Raw genomic sequence first — 26,387 nt, forward strand, 5'->3', positions numbered from 1 at the left:
TTTCGAATCAGTTTTAGAAGCCATATCGAGTTCAGCCTAAACAAAGTAAACGGTTTTATCCAATAAGCATGTGCTTTATGCTTCATACTGTGGAGTTTCAACCAATGAGTCTATCAGTTATCTCCATAAAAAAAGATTAGAAGAAACAGGCCGATTATTTATTCAAGTATTCCAAGTACAAATCTGTATACTTAGCGAAAATACATAATCAAAATAAACTTTCATAGCTCTGGGAGTACAGTACATAATTATGATTTTAGCCTAAGGTCTTCGCATTTGTTCAGTAACTTCTCAGTTGATTAAAATTCCACCCAGGTCGGACACTGTCTCTTCGAGACGGTCCCTAAATGAGATGACCTGAAACGCCAATGTTCTGCGTAATTTAGCATGTGAACTGCCATTGAAAGAAAAGGGGACTTCTCACCAACGAATAGGAATAGGTAGAACCCTGGGTTTTGGCCGTTACCCAACCCTTGATACCAAGAGGATGATGAAAGTTCTTCAACATAGGTGCATGTCTTCAATATGCCTTTGAGTTAAGTGCGTATACGGGAACACATCAGTCGATGACTTTAGACTTTTGGAAGACAACGTCTATAAATAAGCATACACAATACTAGAAAAGGTCTAAAGAGCAACAAAAATGCCAAGTGAATACCATTCATCATGGTAAGTGGAGATCAATGTACTAAGTTTGCATATTTCTAATTACATAAAAATGAAGTAAGCGCTATGTCTTATTTAAAGCATATAATTGCTATGCTGTCATAGCATCCTGTCATAGAATCCTGTCAAAAGACGCATCAATGCATAACTTACCCAGGGAAAATAGTACAATTTAAGATAAACTTTAACAGTCACGATTTAAGCCTATCTGTCCTTTGGCTTAAAGATATAACCCTTCAAATTATGTGTCTTCTCTCCTAGTAACTGATCCTTTCCTTATTCCTTTGTATAGTGGATTGTTAGAGATGGTACCTTCCCTTGCCTAGTTGACACATCTTCAGTTCTAGTATTAACCCGAACATAGGCCATTTTTACTTTTACGCGGAAACACACGAGGCTAAATGGTCCGCTGGGGTATATATGACCGACTTCGCAGATACGCTATTCCACGAAAGTAAAATTTTGTCGATTCAATTCAAACGGAATTGAACAGCTAGGACATCTTTTAGATTTTGATTTTCAATCGGAAATGTCTGATATCTTATGGAAATCGTGCAGTTCTATGCAGTCTTTAATACGGCCTGGGTCAACGAAATTTCCCCAAAATTTCATAATTTTGTAGTAGTTTTTTCAGCATACTCCGCAATACTCAGGAAAAAATAACAGTTCAGTTATGGAAAATTATAATTTACAATACAATCAAGTTGCCTGGCTTATTCTTCTGTAGCACAGCTCATCTTTTACCGCACATTTAAACAATCTTTTTTTAGGAAAAGCAACGTGTGAACAAACGTGCGATTTTAATGGACCGTTTCCCCCTTTACTGATCAGCCATACACATAGAACCCACAATAACGTACTACAATTAAAATAAATAACTTCCTCGTACTATTCGAAGCAAAATATGACAAAATGGTGTCTTTATTCATTTAGCAAATCATAAGACGAGTACTCGTAGGTCATATGATGTATCATACACATCATATGATTGGTCATCATATAGCTTGCAAATATTATCACACGGACGTTTTGCCATTCGAGCGGATGTATACGGCTGTGGTTTCTTTCTGCAAAAATCATTGTAACAATTCACTCTTCCCAATACATGCCACTGTTCACCGCTATTTACAATGCAATTTTTATCTACAGCTGACAGGAGCGCGGATGTTGTCTGCGCGTGGATGCGCGATAAACTAGACCCGTTCATGTGTAATCTGTCTTTCTATGTAAGTTACTAGAATTAGAATACTTTGTGCTACTCTATTGTGAAGCTATTCCTTCTACACTTTATGCACGGAACTCTTTATACAAAAAATTCTGAGTTAGTTAGCATTTCGTAGGCTAGCGCGTTTCCAGGACAATGAATTCACTAATGATAGCTAGGCTGTTCAGTGGTCGGCGGAAAGATCCATCTGTTTGTTTACGACCAGCACACAGCTGTTTCGCAGCGAGTCAGCTTTTCCTGCCCGAGGCATAAGGCCGAACTGAAGTGTTCTATGTCTGGCTCAATGTGCAGACGACCAAAGCAACAATCCGTTTATGTAATCGTCTGTGCTGTGTCTGTGTTTGGGATTTGTCTCAACCTGTGAACACTGCGAGTGTATTGTCTCAAGACACTGAGTATAGTAGCTTGTTTTCTTGCACGTGGAAAACATCGACAGCGTAGTAGAATTTCACCGCAGCGTACGTATCTTTGTACTCTGAACAATGGATATTGTTAGTACTTAACTGTCTGTCAGCGTGAAGAGTTCACGTAAAACATTACTGTTCGTATCGGACTAAAACATCATTTGTTTCAATGTCGTCATCATTGATGCTAATGTGAACGTGTCGGTTCCATCCAGCTTCGACGACGCCAATCACGAAATACTGAAGTTGACTGCGATGTACGTGAGTCAGCCGAAGCGATTGTGTCGGTGAAATTTTACGTCCACCCTTGCGGACATGCGTGACTAGAAACTTGTTCAAAAGCCAGTGTTGACGTAGTCCAGTAGACGACTGTGATGTGACTTTTATTTTACTGGAACACAAGGGCGAGAGAAAAGTTAATTTTTGTAAGGTGAGACGGTTTCCTGTTAGTACACGTCATACAAGTTGCGATAAGTTCTATTTGTTTAGCTACGTCATGTCTTGTTTTACCTATAACATTTAATATCAAATGGAGACGGATCAGAATGATGACTGCCAGAATCGCAAATGTAGGAATGGGAAGATAACGTGGTTGCAGCGTGCTGATTGGAGTGGCTTTTGTTTAGGAATAAAATGATTTTGTTCAGCTGTGAATCATACAGATTAATTTTTTACAGATTTTAGACATTCGTCAGCTTTTGCAAACGTTAAATAATAAAACTTGAGTATACGGCGATACAATTATACTACAATGATGCAATATGTATTATAAGAAAAATAGGTGGGCATTAAACCCAAAAATATTGAAATTTTTTTGTAAGCTCATTACATTTTGAAATTTATATAGCTAATCTACGTATGTGTAGCGGCATATATCATAGCACTGATTCCGTTGAAATTTTATAAAATGCTCGGTATTTAATAGGTTGTTCCAAAGTGAGCAATTTTTTCTGACATATCATGGTTCTATAAAGTGTATTTGTTTTTCGCGTACCGTTGTGGAAGGTGTGTTACCTTGTTTGACTTGTAAATTTCAGCTACTAGTGATGATACGGATAGAGGGACTTAGTACGCTACAACATTTAAAAGAGTACTACGTTTTACATAAATATAAATGATTACTGATGATTGTTATTATTATTGTCACTTTTTACCTTACTTTTTTAATATCCGCATGAAAAAATTGTGTTGCTTTTATATTATACAGACCGTATACATCGAACATCTAACAGAAGAGACTGATCTTACAGTTATTAAATTTATTAATTAGTGCTAAAATCAATAGGACCCTTATATTATGCATAAGATATTATTTAGTTCATTGTGAGAAACGCTTTTATGCTGTTATCTTATATAGCCAAAAACGTGGTTACCAACAGCTGATCTTTTGTTGAAACAAAGGTATCAACTGTAATGCATTTGACTTTTCCTTAAAACGCATTTAAAGCGTAATTCGATTCTCAAACCTTACAAACCCAATAAAGTAAGCATAGCTGAGATTTGGCTATTGCTTTGTCTGTTACCTTAAGATACATATGCATCCCTGCGACGTATTGATTAGTACTTAATACGTTCGAATTACTCTAGATTTTGATCGACCATTTATGCCTAGTGTATATAGCTGTTAACCGGTGCCTATTTACTATAAAGCGTCATTCAGTGTTTATTTAGTTCATGAAAAAACTTATCAGTCACGCCGCAGTTATTTCGGTGAGAGAGTCAAACATTGTCGCTCAGTTAGTTGACGTTAAGTTGAGGTTATGCCATTTTTGTGTTATGGAAAACCACTCTGTTCCCTATGACGTTGCATGCAATATTCCCCTCCTGCAATGCTAACTTTTGTAGCGTCATCAACATCAGTGAATGTTTTCTTTTTCTGCATGTTTTAGATCTTATTGTTTTTTTAGCATTATTAACAGTCACTACCATCCTCTTAGACCTCTCAAATCGAGCCCCTTTGAGATAACCCCACTGATCCTGGATCTGAATTTATAGCCGAGCCGTTCGAACTGGCCGCAGCTGTTGCTGTTGTCGCTGCTGCTGTAATTGGTCCTGCCAACTTTTCGACCCGTCGTCTTCGAAGTTCGCTAGCGTCAATTGTGTTTGCTAAAAGAAAAACGAATGTATTGAATATTAAACGTGTACTAAAACGTGCCGTGATACAGTGTTGAATGTATGCAACGCGTCGCGCGTAGTTAATCAATTTTGGATTTTAAAAGCGACTTACCAGCAGCTGTACTACACGATGAAGAACCGGCAGTATCTGGCATTCGTGTTGGCGATGTATCCACATGAGGAAACCGCGTTGTCTACAGGATGGATGTAAACAAAACAGAGTTCGCTCTTATTCGTTGCATACTAATAATCTGGTTATTTTAAATGAAGACGAAAGCTAAATGAGAAATAGATTATATATATCGACGTCAATTTTCATAATGGAGTATTCCATGTCTTTTACGGTTAATTTATAAATGTGAGCAATTATATTAGAATTTCGCAATGTTAAATGTTTATAAAACTCTTTCAACAGAAAAAGCCGAATGAGGCCTAGTCGGATAATGTCTCTGTAACGGCTAGATTGGAACTGCAGATTCTCAAAAATTTCCATTCATCTTCCGAATTCTATGACATGTCTTTTGAGTTGCTCTGAATGCTTTCGACATTAAGCCTTGAACGTTATGTTTGCTATACACTACAACGTACTGTACCGTGTTACTGGCCGACGTCGAAGACTTTGTTGACTGTGTAACATTAGTGGGTCCCGTCGAAGAGCCAGCCTGTGCCGACTGCTGTTGTTTTGGTGCACTGTTTGCATTTGTAGCGCTGGCCAATTGAGTACCAGATGCCGACGCTTGCTGTGCGGCTGTCGCTGCAGGTTGCGGAACCGCCGACGCAATAGTGGTTGCATTGTTGTATTGTGCCATCATCGTAACAGCAGCATCAAGTAGAACTTCAATATTGCGAAGATGCTGAATTCGAGCCTCCACGGCAAGCCGCTCATTGCCCTCCATCGCGCGAAGTTCGCTTTCCGATAACGTGCCGAGGTTGAGCTCACCCGGAATAATCGGTGGGGGTGGTGGAAGGAACAACGCGGGTAGAAGCGTAAACGGAGGCGGAGGTGAGATTATTGTCGACGCAGTTCGTGTTGCGACCCCAGCAGCGACTCCGGAAGCGCGGTTTGCGCCTTGGCCCCTAGTTTGATTTGTACCGGCATTGTTGAGTCCACCAGGTGAAGGCGCTCCAGGGCCAGCAGGCCCTGCAACCTCAGCATTGTTTTCTGAAATAACACATACGAGTGGCAACAACTCATATATCATCGACTAGCATATTTCTTCTAAAACCAGATATAGTTTTTAAGTCAGCTTTAAACTTCAAAATTAAAATAAAAAATACGTGAAAAAAACAAAACCCACGGGCGTTGTTGTTGTCGTTGTTGTTGTTATTTGCTGGTTGCGGTTGTTGGGCTACTGGAATATTGTTGGCATTCGGCGGCTGGTGAAGGTTGGGCCAGTTTTCAAAGAGGGCTTGCACATTGGGTATTTGGAAGGGTGGAATAATTTGGGCACCAGGTGGAAGATTTGCTCCGCCGCGTTGACCTGCAGCAACTGCACCAGCCGCTACTGCCCCACCACCGTGATTTGGTGCGCCAGGTGTTAACGTACCTCTGCCACTAACACTGGAATTCACAATAAAAAACCACATTTATTGAGGATTACTAAAACAAATACACAAACACACTTACTATTGTTAAACGCTGTATGAGTTTTATGTGAGCACAGAGCTGAAATTTCCTAGCACAAATGCCACAACTTGAAATGTAGCCCCTGTAATTGTTCATCATATATTTGCGCAATTTATTATTAGGGTTATCCGTAGGTTTACTCATGCTATAGATTTTTTTTACTAAACTTACTTCAGCACGTCGCTTCTACATGTCGGGCAAGTCTGTTGCCTTTGAAACCAACTACGTAAGCACGCTGCATGAAAAATATGATTACAAGGCAACTTCTTGTTGGCGCCCACACCGCCTCCTGCTCCAGCAACCTGCATTTCTTCTCGGCAGATGATGCACACATTATCAGCCGACGCCAGCTCCTCAGCCGTGGCATCCGGATACCTATCGACACCCGTTCAAAGATCACGTAAATAAAATATTTGCACATTTATCATTTTCACTTACTCAGAGCCACTTTCATTGCCTAAATTTCTCCTACAACTGACAGCTTCTACAGAAAGGGAGGTGAATAGATCTAAATTTAGAAGTGTACGGCTACCCCGTTTAAACTCGACGTTGCTGATGAGCAAATTAAGATAATAAACCACACTTCAGCAGTTTGGAATAAGCTTCCATAGATATGTTATAGGCTCCTGTAACCGAGCGCCCTCAATATGATCCACCATTTGCTATTGCCCTTTTTGCTGCTCTCTTGGTGACAACTTAATCCGTCGGTAAATACTTACAATGTATTCATATTATTGATCGCCTGACGTGATAGAACGACGTCCTTGAAGGCCCTTTTCAACGCTCGTATCGAAAGATACATCGGCCGAATAGCAAACAACGGGAAAGTGTGGATACGCAGCATGACAAGCATAAATGTAGCGTAAAGCAATACCTGAGAAAGTAAGCACACGAGCAGAAACACAAGGAAGTGTAGTGTTTGCTGGCAATCTCACTGAATTCGCGTAGTATATCACAAGGAAGTCAAAATACGTGGACATCCTTTTAGTGGGGGTGGGCGGCAGGAGGTAAAACGAGTAAATAACCAATCTCTGCCACAACAAATTATAATCATTGCACTAGGGAATAAAAAACTCATGCCATAATATTATGCTAGAAAAGTCCAAAACAGATCGAGTAATAAATTTTACCTTGGATGAGCTCATCATGAGTTCAGTGTAAAGAAGGAGCACGGCCTTATTATCCCACTGAGTCTCAGCACGAGAATCGATGGAGTGTAAAACGTATTTTATTAGGATATACCAAACAGAGGAAAGAAGGATTGCATACTCGAAGCCGAAGACCACCTGCACCTACATTCACGAAGATAGCATAAAAAGGGCACTGTTACGGGCAAAACGATACATAATCTGCTAATCATATTTCCTATAGTATATTCAGCAGTTCAAAGCGTCTTTTTCAGAACGCTTAGATTTGCTTGACACCTATCCGATATCCATGAGTCTGATACTGCTATCGATTATAGCAGGCACATATCTATATATATATATTCTAGAAACAACAAGCCTCAAGAGTATTATAGGTAGTCGGGTGTTGACAATATACGATCAGCCTTCTCCATTATTAAAGATTTTTAGATTTGCATAACTATAGTAATAATTTTAATAATTTTATTATTTTATAATAGTAATAAAATTATTATAAGTGAATGCCTATGATATACAAAAGAACGTAATATATTTTAAAGGCCAAAAAACTCACCGACGCTCCAGCGGTCGCGACGCTAAAGTAGGCGTGACGAACAAACGCATAATCCAACACACTAAGCAACGCTAACAAACTCAATACACGAATGTGGAACAACAAAGAAATATTTGGGCTTCGCTCCATGAAGTCGACTCGATCCTCGGCTAACCAGTGAAAACCCTTTTCATTGTTGAGACACGACATTAACGCCATTAGCACTCAGTATTTTGATGTCTACGGATATCATCATGGAGTGACCAAACGCGATAGTGATTATTTCCTCATGTAGTACTCAAAGAGTTCAATAAATATAGCAGTTTGCTTCTCGCTAGCATCTACTCACCTTTAGGACGAGAAGTAATACAAAAAGGGCTATAAATTTTGGCGAGAAATCATCCCGGAATACTGTAAAAGCTAAACACGTTTCTGTTATAGCGTACCACGACCTCTCGAGGAGATGCTGAAATTACACGCAAAACATCGTATTACGCACTTTCTAAAACATCATGAAATGATGTTCATGCAGGAGTGTGTCTATTCGCCTATCGCATTACAAATATAGCATCAAAACCAGTTCCATGTTACCGGATAAAATAAAAAAAAGCTGGACGATTATTGCATTATAGTTGCTAATGGGCCAGTAAATGTGTAAGTGCAGGGAACTGCGTTCGATTAATTATTCAATTAATTTTCATACTTTTTTCTTAGAAAGCATACCTCGATCTCGGCTGGGCGAAGCTGTCCGAAAAACAGCTTACCCATAGCTTTGGCCATCAACCATACGATGACGGCAGCTTGAACGTAGATTACGGCCATACATGGGTTTGACCTGCAAAACATCACAAATGAACAAGACAATAATTAGAACTACATGTAAGAAGATTGCATTCTAGACAATGATTTGTCCATTACGGGTAGTTGCATCAACTAATAGTTAAAACAAAGAAGAGCAGAACAATTTGATCAGACACGGAAACATCACTACGGCTTGAACAGCAAATTTTTTTAAGCTTGCCGGGTTAAGAGGACCATTAGAGGTGCAATGAGCTGAGAGGGTGAAAGTGAACGCTTCGTAAAACTTACTTTGTGAGAAAAACCACGGATGGATAAAACTGCCTTTTTTGTAGATAAGCATTTCCCACTACCGCTGTGGATACACACAGGCTTCCCAGGGTAAAGAGGCCCTGTCGAAATGACAGCATCCTGGAGGCCTTCACGGCGAATAGTGCTATAAATTGAAAAATACAAAAAAAAAATGTATGTGTTAATGTACAGACTAAAGCAAGTTGCTGTTTATGATACGCAGTTTTTCAGACTACAAATTTTGGCTGTCTTAAGCAGATCATGAAAACTGCAGCTTTCTCGCTTGTCGAATTGATGTTGAGTACACTAACACAATCTGCAGTTAAATGCATTTACATTTTGCCCTACTTCTGACACTTGGATGCTTCTTTATAGTTCTAAATGAAAACCCATGAATCCACGATTCAGTTTGCATTTCCATTGAATAAGTCGATACTAAACCAAACGAAAATTGGTCATCAATGACAAGTAGAGGATGACACCTAATTTTCTTGATTGCGATAATTTCAGATGATAATGAGAGCTCAGTACATCTACACCCTAAAACCTGCATATGTTGTCAAACAGGATTGTAAACATCCTTTATTGTGGAGACAACAGTTATAATAAGAACGCTATAAAGCTGGGCAATCTGTCACGATAGACGTCAGACTGACATACTCACATACATGAGATACTCACATAAATGGTTCTTTAATTGTAGCCGTCTTTCCGTTTTCTCGGCTTAATGTTAATAGGTATAGTCACCAAGCAACAAATAACTAACCTGGAGATTGCGGTAGGTATACGTATTTGTCATTAAAAAGGGGGGAAAACACGGGATAAAACAGAGATCCTAAGAATACGGAATTAATAAGAACAAAGAGAATTTTGTTATGATTATCTGACGTTAATTTTGTACTACAGAACACACTACTGTGGGGACCAGAGAGGAGAACCATTATTGCAAAATGCTTCGATTATGAGTGTCCTCGTATTCTCAATCTGACACGACTGCATTGCTTTAAGGAACTGCGACAATACGACACAGCCAGTCACATACGCTATCCTAAATTAAACTAAATAATACTGCTTTTCTTTTACACAACGGGAAACGGCCTGTAACTATTGTCGCTTAACCGGGCTTAACAGTCGCACATATTCCTAAGAGCGCAGCGCGCCATCTTTGTTTCGAATGATGCCGCGCCAACGGTAAAATCAGGCGGGTCAGTTAAATGAGTGTTATGTAAATTAAGATAATTCGCTTTGATGACCTCTTAATTGTAAGAAAACATCACGTCTAATAATGAAAAAGCTTAATGGAATTGATCTAACAATATAAACGCCTGCATAGAACTTCCGTAAAACTTAGTCAGCCTCAAGATGGCCTTTATGCTACTTTTGCTTTGTACACACACGTATCGTAGTTATACCGATATATACCGGGATAATCAGATATACCGAGTAACAGATTAATTTCCTCTAGATAGCAAGCCACTTCAAGGCAATCTTTGTACGAAATGTTATTATCGAATGAACAAATTAAGAATTAGTATTTACACCTAGAATCTCGTATTAAGAAAAATCGTCTTATTTCTTATTGCACCTTTACATGCTGGTGTGGGTTCCGTATTCAATGCTACTATTGAGGCCGAAAGCTGTAGAGACTGAGCCAACGCTCAGTCTTATGACAACAGTCTCAAATGAACTCTTACGTTTGAACACAACCACTGATAATCTATGCAGCTAAGTAATTTATTTTTGATAGGGGAATAAAGAACGCTGTTGTGCTCCGAACTGGACGGGTGTACTCCTTTTGATCCCTGAATGGTGTGCAGCCGTGAAAAAAAATGAGGATAGCCACTACAATTCTTCCCTATATATACTACATCATTTTTCGGCTGTGGTAAGAATATCTCACTACAAAACGTGTAGGACAGGCCCTGGAAATATGTTATCGTAGAATCTCATAAGATGTTTAGAAAAAGTTCCAATGAACTCACTTTACGGAATCTTGCTGACCGCTATACAGAAGTAAATCGCGTTTGGTTTAGCTTTATTGGCTGGAGTAAAGCTCATGCTAATAACGGATACCGGAGTACATTGTGCTGGTTGTTGATATCAGCCGCCATAGTAAAGGTTAAAAGCTATCTGATTAAACCGTATGATGGTATGGAACCGCTTGTTCCGCTTGCGATTCGTCATGGAGTAGGCAAAAAGACGGATATCTTATTGAATAGACGGACGGACGAGTCAGCCCAGATGCTTTTTATCACCGACACAATGTCTGGATACCGTCCTATATAGCCCGCGCATCTATGACCACTAGGAGTCTAGCACTTAGCCTCACCACACCTCGTTTCATTTTACGTATGTATATGCGAATGGCGTCACTTGAATACCAGCAAATTTGAAGGCCGCGAAGTAGTTCAGGTGAGGTAACTTAAAGTGAGGTACTGCAAATCATATAGGGTGAAAAAGTGCGTTGTTCTCACTGGTGGTGAATGTCCTATGCTTTGTAGGCAGCTGAAAAATGGTTATCTTCTTCGTTGTACAAGTTGTTTTCTGACGGGACTGACACTATATAAAGCTGAACTGATGCGATACGATGTGATGGAAAAAATGCGAGGACTAGACGGTTGAGATTCGTTTCTCGTTTCAGCGCCATCTAGTATGAAGGGGAAACATTACTCTTCTTTCTCCGCGCTCTAAACGCATGAAACAAAAAGCACTCAGGGATTTCTATTTTGCTTTAGTTAGACCCAAGTGCCGAATTTTGTATTAGCTATTCAAGCGGTCGAACTTCCAGCTTGAGAAAAATTTATGCTTTGAATAAATTACACACGTCGCTAGTATCAAATGAAGTATTAAATCAATAACTCCGAATAATAGTGTCTATAAGCCTCGGTTTTCATAGGTGAAAGTGGGCAAATGTTGCACCTACGTGGTGTAGCTCGTTGCAACCTGGGTCGAGCAGCGGCAGCCATTCGATTCTGACATAACCCGTTTTCGATAAGTAACTTTGAGCAGTAAATTTACAATGAGTAAAATTCTTTAACAGACTTGTTCCGATAAAAGCAACAATATGTTTGTAATCAATTATTGCCGTCAGCATACTGTATATGCTGAAACGAATGGGGCGAGCGCATAAAACACTGAAAATGTAATTAATCGCGTCTTTCATTTTTCTCGATTCCTCTCCCCATCTGTCATCATTTGGGCGAAGACTAGTCTCGTCTTTCTCTCGCTCACGCAAATACATATCTGGGCGTTCGATAGTTTAGTCATCACTGAACACAACCTTTCTTCGCATTACCTAGTGCAGACGACCTCGACGCTATGACGCTGCTTGTAGACCCCAGTCTGTGTCGATGCGCCAACTCCATGTCTAGAATACAGAATCTATAATCAAAACGCGGCACGCCCGATATCGGGAGGGTGCGATACGGCTGACGTCGCCAGATCACGCGCATATCAACCATTATCGGTGTCGTTACGCTCCCATGAATTTCCCATCTTCAATTCATTACTGCATTTCCTCATTCGGAATTGACAGTGCGAGTTGCACTCGCCATTCGTTAATGGAAGAGAATCGAGGGAAGAAACTGAGATTGAACAGGAGAAATTCGTAGGAGTACTCGGAGGGGTGAGTGGGTAAACGCAGTCGACAGACAGGAACCGAGCAGATTTTTTATCTCATCATATACAAAAAATGGTGCTACACAGTCATCAACAGCATCGTTAGTAGATAGCAGTACGTTTTTGAGTCCACCTTTTTGCAAATAGCTTAAAACCTGGCAGCGTCACCCGCTAAAGGCTTACACAGACTTGCCATATTTTTTTTATTATCCTAGTTGTGAGCTAATAACGCTACTCGCGCACCAAGTAGCACGGACACCTTCAAACATATGATATAAATGACATTCGCATGAACTTCGTCGGAAGAAAATCGTCGCTATTTGAAAATCTGCCACACTGAACATGGTTCGACAATATGAGCATCCCAGAACTTACATAGCTGCTTACCATACTATAAGCTTGTGAAAAAACAATCAAGTTATTATTACCACTGCAAATATTGTAAAACCATTTTTTGTAGCTAAAACACGTACAGGTAAACAAAAAGATAGTGGAGCAACATTAGGAAACAGCATGAGTGGTGTTTGGTTTCCTTTCATACTTTAATCGCCTAATGACCGGATTTTGTGACAATCAATGCCTCACAGTTCGTTATAGTAATGCTGTTAGATATTAATAAGTTATTTGGATTGGTTACCAGTATCACTTTTCTCTCGCATTTCCTCCATTCCAAAAGTAGGTTCGTGACGACATGTTTTAGTTTAGCATGACGGCGTCTATCTACCTACGGTTGCCCAAACGAAATCATCAAAGAAAGAGTGCCATTACGACATAAAATTAAAAAAACGCACCGTTCGTGTCTCGAATCCAAGACCGTAAGCAGCACCACCTTTTATCACGTTTTACCCATTACACTAACGGTGCTCCAAATACAGTCTATGTTCTAAATTTAACTACATTTGGTAAATAGACAATAAAAAATGTTTTTTTATACTCTAGGCATAACATTTGGTGCAAGTTTGATATACATAATATCAAACAAATAAAATGATATCGTGTTTTGATATGAACTTTGCATGCGATTGTGAAATCGGAACCCTAAGTTAAAATTTCATAAGAAAAATTATGATCCATGTCTTTCGTATAGTTTTCTTATTATATGGATGTCGTATTGCTTTAAATTCCAGTAACCATTCCTTCAACTTCTCTACAGTCCCAAAAACGTTCCATAACCATTAAAGCTGACTACAGCGGCAGTAGCGGAATAAACTGTACTGGGCCGTCCAGTGGTGGCTCAAAATACTCTACGACAATTGCCGATGGTTACTCTATCTCAATGTTGTCAGGTTCCTCCATTTTCACTATGGTAAAAGCTGATATTTCGCATTAGTTTCTGTGTTGTGTTTTACCAGTCTAAAAAAGTGGCATACACCATTCTTTAATCTTTAATTTGGACAGCGTAGGAGTCCACATCAGCACTCAAATGTTTCAACGTCTAATGCTTAGGCGTAAAGGCTAGAAAAATGGGGTCGGATTCAACAAAAAGCAACGTAGTCGAACGAGCATCGATTATGAGGCACGGACACATTTCACAAAGCGGTTTTAGATAAAATAGCAGCAAAATCTTATAACAATTATGTGGCATACAATCAAACTGCGTTCAACACGACGTAACATTGGAATTTGCACATAGTTTTAGTATTGAACAAACCTTCTATATACGTTCGCTTATCAATCAGGGTCAGAATGAAATTTCTAGGTAGCGTTTTAAACTAAAGAGAGTGGATTCAAAACGTTCTGGTAAAATCTGAGTGTTGGTCGAACATGCATACTACTAAGTAACTTACTTCATTTACATAAATTCAAATAGGCTAACACCACTAACTATACTGGCAAATGCAAGCAACATCCAATAAGGAAATTAATAAAATATGACAGGGCCAGCGGTAATTGAACATGAAGAAAATTGGTCGACCATCCGCGGTTTCTCGTTCATCACCTCTCAGCGATTCGTAAGTTTTCTTTTTATCTCAAAGAACCAATTTGCAAGCAACAAAACAGAGGTGACAGTAAAGCTACTTGTGAGCGAAAATTGCGGCTTTAAAGTCCATTGACTAGTTTGCGTTTAATGCAGGGTAGGCTCTAGAGGCCCATTGGAATGGGTGCTCGAGAGTGGTATAATACAACGCATAAAGCTATTTACCTCACCTATATACGTAAAAAGATGTATCACAATTATTTGATAAGTAGAATAACAAACACGAAGAGCTGTTCATTGGTATTAATACGGTATTAAAGGTGAAGCAGGACAAGCTGCACCAAAATTTACCTAAGAAAACGACCACTGCAATGCAACTTCGTTCGAAATCAAAATTAACGAAAGAAAGGCTTGAGTGCCATTTCAATCATATAAAAGTAATGCATGCACCGAAATCGAATATGTTCACGACTTATGATGAACCTTTTTTGTTTGTCAAAAAACACTTCAAGCTACTGTTTAGTGTTAATTACTGATTAAATAATACGTAGTTTATATAATGATGAAATAAAGTAGAATAAGCCCTATTGCTAAAATCGCGTTTGGAACCAACAGCCTACAAAATATTAAAGAATATCTATCGAAAAAAGTAGATACAATGTCTGCCTACGGATCAGATCTAAGAGTCTGCCTCTAATATATTCCTTAAACGTAATAGATTTTAAAAGGCAGTTCATTAATTTCTATCAGTGTACAAAGTAGTAATCTTAGTTGATAATACACCCAAACTTATCAGCTGAAATACAAAGGAACTTACTGAACATATCCCCGAAGCACATGATCCGCTAACCCAACAGAATAGGCCACCCAACGGAATAGGCCAGCAAGTAAGTGCACGCAAAAGAATAGAAATAGAAGATGCTTTTACTATAACTTACCAGGCTGAAGTTAGCTGAAGAGCAGCAAACTAAATTTAAGCACGAGTTTATAATTACATGCTTCAATACGAAATATTCAGGCCTAGTTTTCAATAAAAATATGTCTAAAAAATATAAATAAATGCTGCCGTAGAAAGATGTAGTTCATAGTATAGTAGATTTAGGAGCTTATCACGCACTTTATTTAATAAATTTTGCCTGTAAATCTGACAACAAAATAGGACATGGCTGCAACTTCAACGTACCAAAGGATGAATATACGGATGAAGATAAAATCTCAGGCGACGTAAATATATAGAGGCATATTTATAACGACTGTTGATGAATAATTTTCAAACGATAAATGATCACTCTATACAAACCACTATGCAATTGTAAATCGTCCGCTATTCATGGGAATTGTCGTTAAACTACGATGGCCATTAATAGTTTTGGACACCAGTCTTTTAACAACTACTGCCCTGCAAATATTCATATGACAGTCAACGGTGAAATGGTTCGTCCATATATTATCTATATTGAAGTCAAAGTACGTGCCAAAGAGAAACGATTAGAAATCTTGAGTCGTTGTTATAAATAATAGTTGACTTATCACATTATCAGGACGGAGCTGATTTCGCTTGCTAGATATTAACCTCAACGGCCGCAATAACATTACTTGATCAAAATAAATCATACCGATTAAATTTTGCGAAATTATAAACAAAGTATACTTTTAGAAATTAACAGCTCCAAACCCTTATCTGATGTTTTGAGGAGAAATGGACAATAAGAATGTTTCATTAGTGTGAAACTGCATTCAAAACCCTAAAATATCTAATGACGTCAGATAAAATTTTAACACGATATGACGCGAAGGAAGCTGATCCTTAGTATATGCGCTTCTTCATGAGAAATCTCAGCAATATCGCGTAGATACCTTGAAAAAGTCAAAAAATATACTGATTGCTCTCTATTTTCACATTTTGAGCACACTGAAACACACTGAGTATGTCAGCTGGAATATACAAAAGCATACTACGAAAACTCCATTCCGTAAGTTTCTTGAAAGGTGTACTTTTTTGCAAAAATGCTACAATCTAATTCCTTATGAAGTTAAGGCCTTTTCCAAGCCATCTTAATATGTTTAGATGTGCTTTGATCCTAATTCAAGGACGTTCTCTGCGCAAAAAACAGTCGAACCTCACAAAAATACATGGATCAAACCTCAAGTCGTCAGATTGAGTTTTCGATCCGTGCTACCATGGTAGCGTGGTCGAGGAAGACAAGAATGTCTTCCTCGACCACGCTTATAAAAGCTCAAGATCCGCCTGAATACTTCTTCAGGTATAATACTCGCGGAGTTATCCCATTTAGGCATCATCGTGGTTCATGTTAAAGATTTAAGCTTTTTCCGTAATTTGTTACGCAAGTTAAAATTACCTGAGACCAATCAATATTTCAAACTAAGCCTTTGGCTTGAGATCCACTGAGAGTCTTCAACCTATCCAACTTTATTACGATATTTACTTTATGTGGTTCGTCACAACTCTTGCTCTCGAAAACAAACGCATGTCAAAATGTGCAAAAATATTTGCTAGCACAACTGCCAATTTTCAGCCTCTTGTCACTTTCCGTTTCTGCAATGAGATGCTGCAAAAAACCAGCAAAAATCTAGAAAAAGCATTGTAGATTCTGATAGCAATGATTCGAGTGATTCCTTTGAGTGTGCACAGAACCAAAAACTCTCGTCATGCCTTATCTTGATTTTCGGAGGACTTTGGCCATAGCCTTTTGAGCATCACACAGGCAGACGAACAAGTTTTGCACCGGTTCCGATCATTTTTATGTTTTTCCCGAAGTCCTTCGTTATTGCAGTAAAAAAGGCTCCCACGTATGTAGCTTATCGTTTGCATGAAAAGTACGCGTTACAGGATTGATTTTCGAATTTCCTTCGCGTCTTTTTACTTTCATCGGTAGATCATGGTTTCCCGAAACTCACTTCATAAGCATTCTTCCGACCTATAAGATCGTAGTCACCATTGTCATAGTGATGTAGATAAAGGCGGCTGCACATGAGCTGGCCAGAGGCAACGTCTAGTGAATCTGTATAGGGATTCTTAAACGAGGAGAAATAATTCAGGATAAAAACTTGAATCAAAGGTCTGATGAGCAGTTATCTCTGCATCAACGGCCATCATGTCATACACACACACACTTATGAAGCAAGGAAAGCAGGCAAACACGTACGCACTCACATGAATACACGCGCGCACACGCATAGTTACAAGTATAGCTAATATCTACCTGTTTGATGTCAACCTTTCAATAAAAAAGTTTATTAGCGCCTGTGACAAAAGTGGAGGGTGGTATTGAAGCACTTATTTCCTTTATGGATCTCGAACGTTGTAGACTACAAAAATTGCCACTTCTGTTGCACAAAGCTATATTAAACGTTGTTAAATTATGTACTTGTTTAGAACATGATGTGAATCAGGTTTGGTCCTCATTTTATCTAAAATGGTGCTCAAGTAAGACCTTAAAACAAAGCCTCAAACAACTGATGCAGAAGGAGCCACCAGTTAATTTCCTCCATTATAATTGATAGATATTAACTAATAACTAAACCTTCTGTGTAATTTATGTCATTAAGGATTCATATTATTTATTTAAGACGTGAAATTGAATCGTTATGATCTGCACATGCTCACATCGACTGCTTGTACATTTCCGGTACGTCTCCGAAAAAAAACACTGACCCGTTTGGGATACATTTTTCTGTCATGAAACATGTGGGTTTTCATCGTTTCAGTTGCTACAATTTTCCATGCTAACGAAATCATTCACATGAGCATTGCTAAAGGTAATTCTGTTGGAAGACATACTGTTCACCTGTTGTTGCTGTTTAGTTACCCAACTTACAGATTCCCTTTTTAACAGAAACATCACAATTGACAGAACAATTGTGATGTTTTCTGTTATGGATGGATGACATGGATGGATACGCGCTTTTGGTTTGGCTTAGGTTATCGACCCAGTCATCTGAACTATGTCGACTTTTCTTTGCACAGTTGATACATTTCGAAGATTTTGTTATAATCTTTCACTACTTTGTATTAATGCTTGACCATAGGAGCTTTTTCGCTGTATTGAATAACGATCCACTTTCAATAATGCCTATCATTTAACTGTTAGAGTAACTTGACTGGCAACGCACAGTAAAAAAAAAATACCGCCACATTTAAATTTCTCTCTCAGATTGAGACAACCTATATACTTGTGCCTCTACATTCTATTTAATGAGGGTCGTATTCTCAATGTGTTACAGTTCAATCGAGCGAGTTTACAATTTAACAGTCGACTGTCGTTAGAGGAAAACGCAGCTTTTATAATGATTTATAAATCACTTGTTTCACGACATCAAATTCGATTAGAAAAGAAATTGTATTGTCTTAATATGATACATAAATGGACTGATAGGCATTTAATATTAATTTAAACCTTAGATTTTGCTCATGATATTGCGATAAGATCTCGTGTAATTTAGTCATTCGACCAATAATTACTCTATACTCGTGAGACTTTCTTATTTATAGTCACACTTATTTACCCCGCCATTCCTAAATCGGCAAAGTATTTGTTGTTGAAGTTCTTTATGGTATTGGCACAGTAACAGAAGGGGCCACGTAAGCGGGATTTGACCTCAATCTCAACTTTAAGCAGATGGTTGCAGTCGGCATTAATCAGCGTAGGCTTGGCCAGTAAAGCTCCTGGTCCCTGATAAATAATTTCTATTAAAACAAAACTATGTTAACCTAAAACGCTCCGAAAAGCATCCTCCAATACTGGAATTTTAGACTCAAATTAACTATCCTAGTGAACGTTATGCTGCCATTCGTGGTAGTCCCAGAAAAACAATTATATAGTAGCAACATCTTATTTTAGCGTTCAAATGAAATGAGTTCAAAGCAAACATAGAGTAGCTAGATAATTAATGCGTTATTATATTATTATTTATGTACTTCATGCACAATCTAGTATGGCACAAAATGAGAGTCTTACAACATAATCTGTACTACTGTTCAGGCGCGACGAATCCACTAGTGACAGCTGTATTTGGCGGTCGATAGAACAACGCCTTGCAAAAACGTAGCTGATACAAGGCACACTGAGTTTTCTTTAGTATAAGTGTGGACCCGAACTGACATCCGTGCTATTTTGTTTAGCACCTGTTATAACTCATAATTACTATCCTTACGACTGCTTCTGTCTCAATAATTACGTGTCTTCCACTTACCGTAAGCAATACTGCTAATCGTTACCGAAAGCTCCGGTTACACTGTACACTTTAATAAAGAATAAAAAAAATGATGCCCACTAATATAGAAGCAGAAAGAAGACTTTAAAATTACTAACTAAAGATTATCTTGCTTCCCCTAGTACAAATGCTCGCTCACTCAAACAAGAACCGTCATTATTGTAAATTATATATATATAAGTTATAGTGGGGCACAAAGTCATACGATCTACCTTTTCTTTTCACTGACGCGTTTATTGATTTCTGAGCTATAAAGGCAGTAACGGTCTCGAATGCTCCATGCAGAATTCTATTTGAAATCGCCCATATCAATAGCGCGTAGTTAAAATAAGAAGCGCCAATGAGAACTGGTTAAAAATTCTTTAACAGACATCGGATAAAAACAATATAAAAACTTACCATTGCAAATTACATACATCAAATATTTCAAACAACAAATGAAAAATAAAAGGTTTGATAATTTTAGCTACCTCGGAACGGAATGAAAATGTCTGGCATCATTTTATTAAATTGGGTTCCACAATTTTTCTAATACAGAGATATAACCAAAATATAAAATCTCCTCCATAAAAATATCTAGTTATAATGGCCGGCGAATACCAAAGAAGCTAAAAATCGTCGAGCCGACTGAATCTCATGTTAGTCAAACATTAACAGGCACACAACACGACCTCTTGAAGTTTCAACTAGCACTAAAGAATGCCTATCCAAACAAATACAATCATGAAAAAAGAGGTCTACTTTCTAAAATTAAATCGCAGTAGTAGTTGTGGTATGGTGAGCCGGTAACTATCGTTTATTTCGGGCTAGTGTTTAGACTTCATCTGAATTACTATGAGTATTTATCTAGCAATTGTACGATCAAAGTTTCTTTTAAGGAACGTAAAGATGGAATGTGCTCATTTGAAAAAAAGTTGTGCTCACTGCAAGTGAAATGTAACAGTATCCTGCATCAACGCACTTAATGCAACCACATACATGGTTTCAATAGAATTTTAATAGAAACATTAATATCTATCGGTTTAAGACGTATTTGACTGTGACGGCAATGGAATATCAAAAAGAAAACCAGATTTTAATCGATATCTTCCCTTCATAGAAAACTTGAATACATTTAGATCAGTTTTTCCATAACACAAAAATGGCATAACCTCCACTTAACGTCTACCAACTGACCTACAGTGTTTGACTCTCTAACCGAAATAACTGCAGCGCGACTGATAAGTTTCTTTATGCCCTAAATAAACACTGAACGACGCTTTATGGTGAATAGGCACCGGGTAACAACTGTCTACACTAGGCATAAACGGTCAATCAAAATCTAGACTAATTCGAACACATTAAGTGAAAATCAATACGTCGCAGGTATGCATACGTGTCTTAACGTAACAGACAAAGCAAAAGCCTAATCTTAGCTTTGCTCAGTTACCCACGACTAGTTTATTGGGTTTGTAAGATTCGAGAACTTAAGTACGCTTTAAATGCGTTTTAAGAAAACATCAAATGCATTATAGTCGATGCTTGTTGTTTGGACAAAAAATCAGCTGTTGGTAACCATGTTTTAGGCTATATAAGAAAACAGCGTAGAAGCGTTTCTCACAATGCACTAAATGATATTTTATGTATAATGTAAGGGTCCTGTTGACTTTAGCGCTAATTAATAAATTTAATAACTTCTGGTAGACGTTCGATGTATACGGTCTGCATAGTATATAAGCAACTCAATTTTTCATGCGTATATTAAAAAAGTAATGTAAAAAGTGATAATAATAATAATAATCAGTAATCATTAACATTTATATAAAATGTAGTACCTTTTTAAACACTGTAGCGTACTAAGTCCCTCTATCCGTATCATCACTAGTAGGTAAAATTTGCAAGTTAAACAAGGTGACACACCTTCCGCAACGACATGCGAAAAAAATACACTTTAAAAAACCATGATATGGTCAACTGAAAAATTGCTCACTTTAGAATAACCTATTAGATATCGAACACGAAAATTTCAACAAAACCAATGCTATGATATATGCCGTGACGCTGTGATATTTTTCTTTTCATATATATAGCATCATTGTAGTACAATTGTATCGCCGTATAATCGAGTTTTATTATTTAACGTTTGCAAAAACTGACGAATGTCTAAAATTTTAATCTATATTATTCATAGCTAAACAAAAATCCTTTTATACCTAAAGAAAAGCCACTCCAATCAGCACGATGCAATAACGTTATCTTCCCTCTAATATCCTACATTTGCCATACTGGTAATCATCATTCTAATTCGCCTGAAATGAAACGCTATAGGTAATATAAGACCAGATGTAGCCAAACAAATAGGACTTATCGCAACTTCTATGACGTGTACTAACAGGAAACCGTCTCACCTTACAATTAATTAACTTTTCTGTCGCCCTTGTGTTCCAGTAAAATAAAAGTCACATCGCAGTCGCTCTGCGCTGGATCACGTCAGCATTGGCTTTCGAACAAGTTATTCGTTTCTAGTCACGCATGTTCGTAAGGCGTAAAACGTCACCGACAAGCTCACTCCGACTGATCCACAATCCGTCGCAGTCAATTTTAGTATCGGTTGGCGTCGTTGAAGCTGGATGCAGCTGACACGTTTACATTAGCATCAATGATGACGACGTCGAACGAAACAACAGTCAAGTACTAACAATATTCGTGGTCCAGAACACAAAGACACGTATGTTGCGACGAAATTCTACTATGCTGTCGATGCTTTCCACGTACAAAAAACACACAGGCTATTATAACACTCAGTATTTTGAGACAATACACCCGCAGTGCTTACAGGTTGGAACAAATCCCAAACACAGGCACAGCACAGACGATTATATGAACGGATCATTGCTTTGATCGTCTGTACGTAGAGCCAGGCATAGAACACTTCAGTTCGGCCTTATGCCTGCGGCAGGAAAAACTGATTCGCTGCGAAACAGCTGTGTGCTGGTAGTAAACAAGGTGGTGGATCGCTCCACCGACCACTGAACAGCCTAGCTATCATTAGTGGATTCATTGTCCCGGAAACGCGCTAGCCTACGACATACTAAATAACTGAGGATTTTTTTGTATAAAGAGCTCCGTGCATAAAGTGCAGAGGGAACAGCTTTACAACAGAGTGACACAAAGTTTTTTAATTCTAGTAACTTACATAGAAAAACAGATTACACATGAACGGATCTAGTTTATCGCGCATCCACGCGCAGACAACGTCCGCGCTCCTGTCAGCTGTAGATAAAAATTGCATTGTAAATAGCGGTGAACAGTGGCATGCATTTGTAAGAGTGAATTGTTACGTTGATTTTTGCAGAAAGAAACCACAGCCGTATACATCTGCTCGAACGGAAAAACGTCCGTGTAATAATATTTGCAGGATGACCAACCATATGATGTGTATGATATATCATATGACCTACGCGTACTCGTCTTATGATTTGCTAAATGAATAAAGACACCATTTTGTCATATTTTGCTTCGAATAGTACGAGTAAGTTATTTATTTTAATTGTAGTACGTTATTGTGGGTTCTATGTGTATGGCTGATCAGTAAAGGGGGAAACGGTTCATTAAAATCGCACGTTTGTTCACACGTTGCTTTTACTAAAAAAAAATTGTTTAAATGTGCGGTAAAAGATGAGCTGTGCTACAGAAGAATAAGCCAGGCAACTTGATTGTATTGTAAATTATAATTTTCAATAACTGAACTATTATTTTTTCCTGAGTATTGCGGAGTATGCTGAAAAAACTACTACAAAATTATGAAATTTTGGGGAAATTTCGTTGACCCAGGCCTTATTAAAGACTGCATAGAACTGCACGATTTCCTTAAGATATCAGACATTTCCGATTGAAAACCAAAGTCTAAAAGATGTCCTAGCTGTTCAATTCCGTCTGAATTGAATCGACAAAATTTTACTTTCGTGGAATAGCGTATCTGCGAAGTCGGTCATATATACCCCAGCGGACCATTTAGCCTCGTGTGTTTCCGCGTAAAAGTAAAAATGGCCTATGTTCAGGTTAATACTAGAACTGAAGATGTGTCAACTAGGCAAGGGAAGGTACCATCTCTAACAATCCACTATACAATGGAATAAGGAAAGGATCAGTTACTAGGAGAGAAGACACATTATTTGAAGGGTTATGTCTTTAAGCTAAAGGACAGATAGGCTTAAATCGTGACTGTTAAAGTTTATTTTAAATTGTACTATTTTCCCTGGGTAAGTTATGCATTGATGCGTCTTTTGACAGGATTCAGCTAGCAATTATATGCTTTAAATAAGACATAGCGCTTACTTCATTTCTATGTAATTAGAAATATGCAAACTTAGTACATTGATCTCCACTTACCATGATGAATGGTATTCACTTGGCATTTTTGTTGCTCTCTATTGTGTATGCTTATTTATAGACGTTGTCTTCCAAAAGTCTAAAGTCATCGACTGATGTGTTCCCGTATACGCACTTAACTCAAAGGCATACTGAAGACATGCACCCATGTTGAAGAACTTTCACCATCCTCTTGGTGTCAAGGGTTGGGTAACGGCCAAAACCCAGGGTTCTACCTATTCTATACTTTACGTTGGTGAGAAGTCTCCTTTTCTTTCAATGACAGTTCACATGCTAAATTACGCAGAACATTGGCGTTTCAGGTCATCTCATTTAGGGACCGTCTCGAAGAGACAGTGTCCGACCTGGGTGGAATTTTAATCAACTGAGAAGTTACTGAACAAATGCGAAGACCTTAGGCTAAAATCATAATTATGTACTGTACTCCCAGAGCTATGAAAGTTTATTTTGATTATGTATTTTCGCTAAGTATACAGATTTGTACTTGGAATACTTGAATAAATAATCGGTCTGTTTCTTCTAATCTTTTTTTATGGAGATAACTGATAGACTCATTGGTTGAAACTCCACAGTATGAAGCATAAAGCACATGCTTATTGGATAAAACCGTTTACTTTGTTTAGGCTGAACTCGATATGGCTTCTAAAACTGATTCGAAAGCAATGTCAAAACGCAGGAAAATAATCAGCCCACTAATGAAACCACTCAAATATTACGACGGAATCACAGGAGCCCAAACACCCGACCCAAATTCGAACCACAGCTGCTTTTATACTCCATCGAAAGTCGAAGTATAACATCCTTGTGCAATAACTAAATAATAACCAAATGATTTTCCATCCTCTAGTTGTATATACACTACTTGCTCTTTATTATCGCTATAGCGGCACAACTCATAAATATCAACACTTTTTAATTAGCCGCCGTATTCGTCAGCCCGCTCGATCAATGTCGTTGTTGGTTTTACCATCAGTCAGCACTTGTAGCTTAAAATTTTACGTTTACTAGTATTTGTTTGTTTTGCATACCAAATATTCATCTGTTACTTTTGTCTCGTCCGTTATGTACAACGCTTACAGTAGACACAGTTGTTATACCCTTTCGACCCTCAACCGTATATGCCTTCTACTTTCGAAATCAATACAGGAATCATCAACATTACCCAAACTTGATTTGGGATCCGTGTCACTTCATGGCATCAAGCCGTGTTTCTTATAATAGTAATAACCATTAACGTTCGTTTTGTCGCTGATAACTCATGTTACAGTTATGATCGGCCCGATTACCAAAATGCACTTCTTGGGACCGTTCTGCTCTCCATCGCTAAATGCTATAAACCATGTTTTTCATAAATCATATTTGATGTTCTTTTTTTATTTAATACATCACTCCTTTGTGAAGTTAAGTGATCTACGCATTTTTTTGTAACACAGCTGTCATTTTTTATTGTACAGTAAGTATCTTCTTTGTTGTAATAAACAAGCATACAACTAAACACCAAGCATTATAAATGCTAATATTTCAACATCTTAGTTATATTTAGTTTATTCCTTGAAACATATACAAATCGAAACTAGCTTATCTGCAAATAACCAATACATGGCTCAGAATAGGCAATATGAAAATGCATATGTATATGATTTTTGCTTAGGTTGGCATATTTAGCTCAGTTAATATTAATCAATTCCTTGTGCTTCTCTTTGGCTATAAATAGAGTTAAAGCAAGATGCCGATCGTTTCAGCGTGTCCTTATTACGCCGATTAGGTTTCGTTTTGCGCTTAGAACCAAAACTTTGTTGCAGTTATTGATACTTTCTATTAACGGACTTTTTTCTTCTGTCCCGTAGCTCAATTTCTATCGAGGTGGTTTTGATCTTTCATGTTAGACTTTTGTTCAGGGCTGCTAGGCTCCTTAGAGCAAATATTAACTTCACTACGACGCCCTGATCCGTCACAAGGTTCTCGTAGCTGTTCATTTCTCTACCTTGTAGTGCCAGAAATCTATGTATTCGTTTCCATTCTACTGTCACCTCTCGTTGGGTATAGTCGCTCTGAGGAATCGAAAATACTGAGCAGGTTCCTTCCAAATGATTCTGCATCATGACCAATCTGCTGTTCTTCTCGTGCGCAACCCTTGCGGACCTTGCGGTGAACGGGGTCCTGCGAATCCTCCTAAGGACGTCAGGCTTCCTATTGAATTGGCCTGCAACGAAAATAAAAGCTTACACACGGAGAACATTTTTTCGCTAAAATCTTATGATAAATTGTCAAATAATTTATTGCAACTTTTAAAAAGTTTGTTGGAGTCCAGAAGCTTACATTAATTTGAATAATTGAATGAAACTTAAACCTTTGGAAAAAATGTAATACTTAGATCAGCGAAGCCTTTAGATGAAATAGAAAATATATAGATATATAAAACGTATAGCTTAACTGAAT

The 26,387-nt window shown here is 38.1% G+C and overlaps 2 protein-coding genes and 1 long non-coding RNA gene across 14 annotated transcripts in view; 1 reads left to right on the forward strand and 2 right to left on the reverse strand.

Annotated features, from left to right (window-relative positions):
- The window catches only part of LOC111254014 (uncharacterized), a 38,624-nt gene extending 16,514 nt beyond the window's left edge, over nt 1–22,110 (reverse strand). For 2 of the 4 annotated variants that reach the window (XM_086975598.1, XM_086975595.1), the window contains exons 1-11: nt 21,965–22,106; nt 8,807–8,951; nt 8,441–8,552; nt 8,067–8,183; nt 7,739–7,903; nt 7,168–7,329; nt 6,757–6,911; nt 6,209–6,412; nt 5,709–5,971; nt 5,004–5,572; nt 4,523–4,604 (exon numbers count right to left, since the gene is read on the reverse strand). In XM_086975598.1, the coding sequence (XP_086831724.1) occupies nt 4,523–4,604; nt 5,004–5,572; nt 5,709–5,971; nt 6,209–6,412; nt 6,757–6,911; nt 7,168–7,329; nt 7,739–7,903; nt 8,067–8,183; nt 8,441–8,552; nt 8,807–8,925 (1,948 nt within the window). In that variant the 5' untranslated portion in view covers nt 8,926–8,951; nt 21,965–22,106. Of the gene's footprint in view, nt 1–4,522; nt 4,605–5,003; nt 5,573–5,708; nt 5,972–6,208; nt 6,413–6,756; nt 6,912–7,167; nt 7,330–7,738; nt 7,904–8,066; nt 8,184–8,440; nt 8,553–8,806; nt 8,952–9,487; nt 9,629–21,964 lie in introns of those variants that run through there. The other 2 variants (XM_086975597.1, XM_086975596.1) reach the window with 2 other exon arrangements.
- On the forward strand, nt 1,600–25,304 carry LOC111254018 (uncharacterized). 7 transcript variants are annotated; one of them, XR_015317628.1, is made up of 6 exons: nt 1,600–2,725; nt 6,214–6,437; nt 9,317–22,562; nt 22,912–23,088; nt 24,010–24,739; nt 25,216–25,304. It is a non-coding gene; the product is annotated as an uncharacterized LOC111254018 (long non-coding RNA). The 7 variants fall into 7 exon arrangements; XR_002674889.2 differs by having other exon boundaries at nt 24,010–24,183; nt 24,572–25,304; XR_015317630.1 differs by having other exon boundaries at nt 24,010–24,183.
- Nucleotides 24,781–26,387, reverse strand: part of LOC111254013 (uncharacterized) — a 213,462-nt gene continuing 211,855 nt past the window's right edge. For 2 of the 3 annotated variants that reach the window (XM_086975599.1, XM_086975601.1), the window contains one exon: nt 24,781–26,169. In XM_086975599.1, coding sequence (XP_086831725.1) covers nt 26,047–26,169 — 123 coding nt within the window. In that variant the 3' untranslated portion in view covers nt 24,781–26,046. The remainder of the gene's footprint in view (nt 26,170–26,387) is intronic. The other variant, XM_086975600.1, reaches the window with a different exon arrangement.

The sequence above is a fragment of the Varroa destructor genome, unplaced genomic scaffold, assembly GCF_002443255.2.
Source record: "Varroa destructor unplaced genomic scaffold, Vdes_3.0 BEIS01000007.1, whole genome shotgun sequence".
Taxonomy (NCBI): Eukaryota; Metazoa; Arthropoda; class Arachnida; order Mesostigmata; family Varroidae; genus Varroa; species Varroa destructor.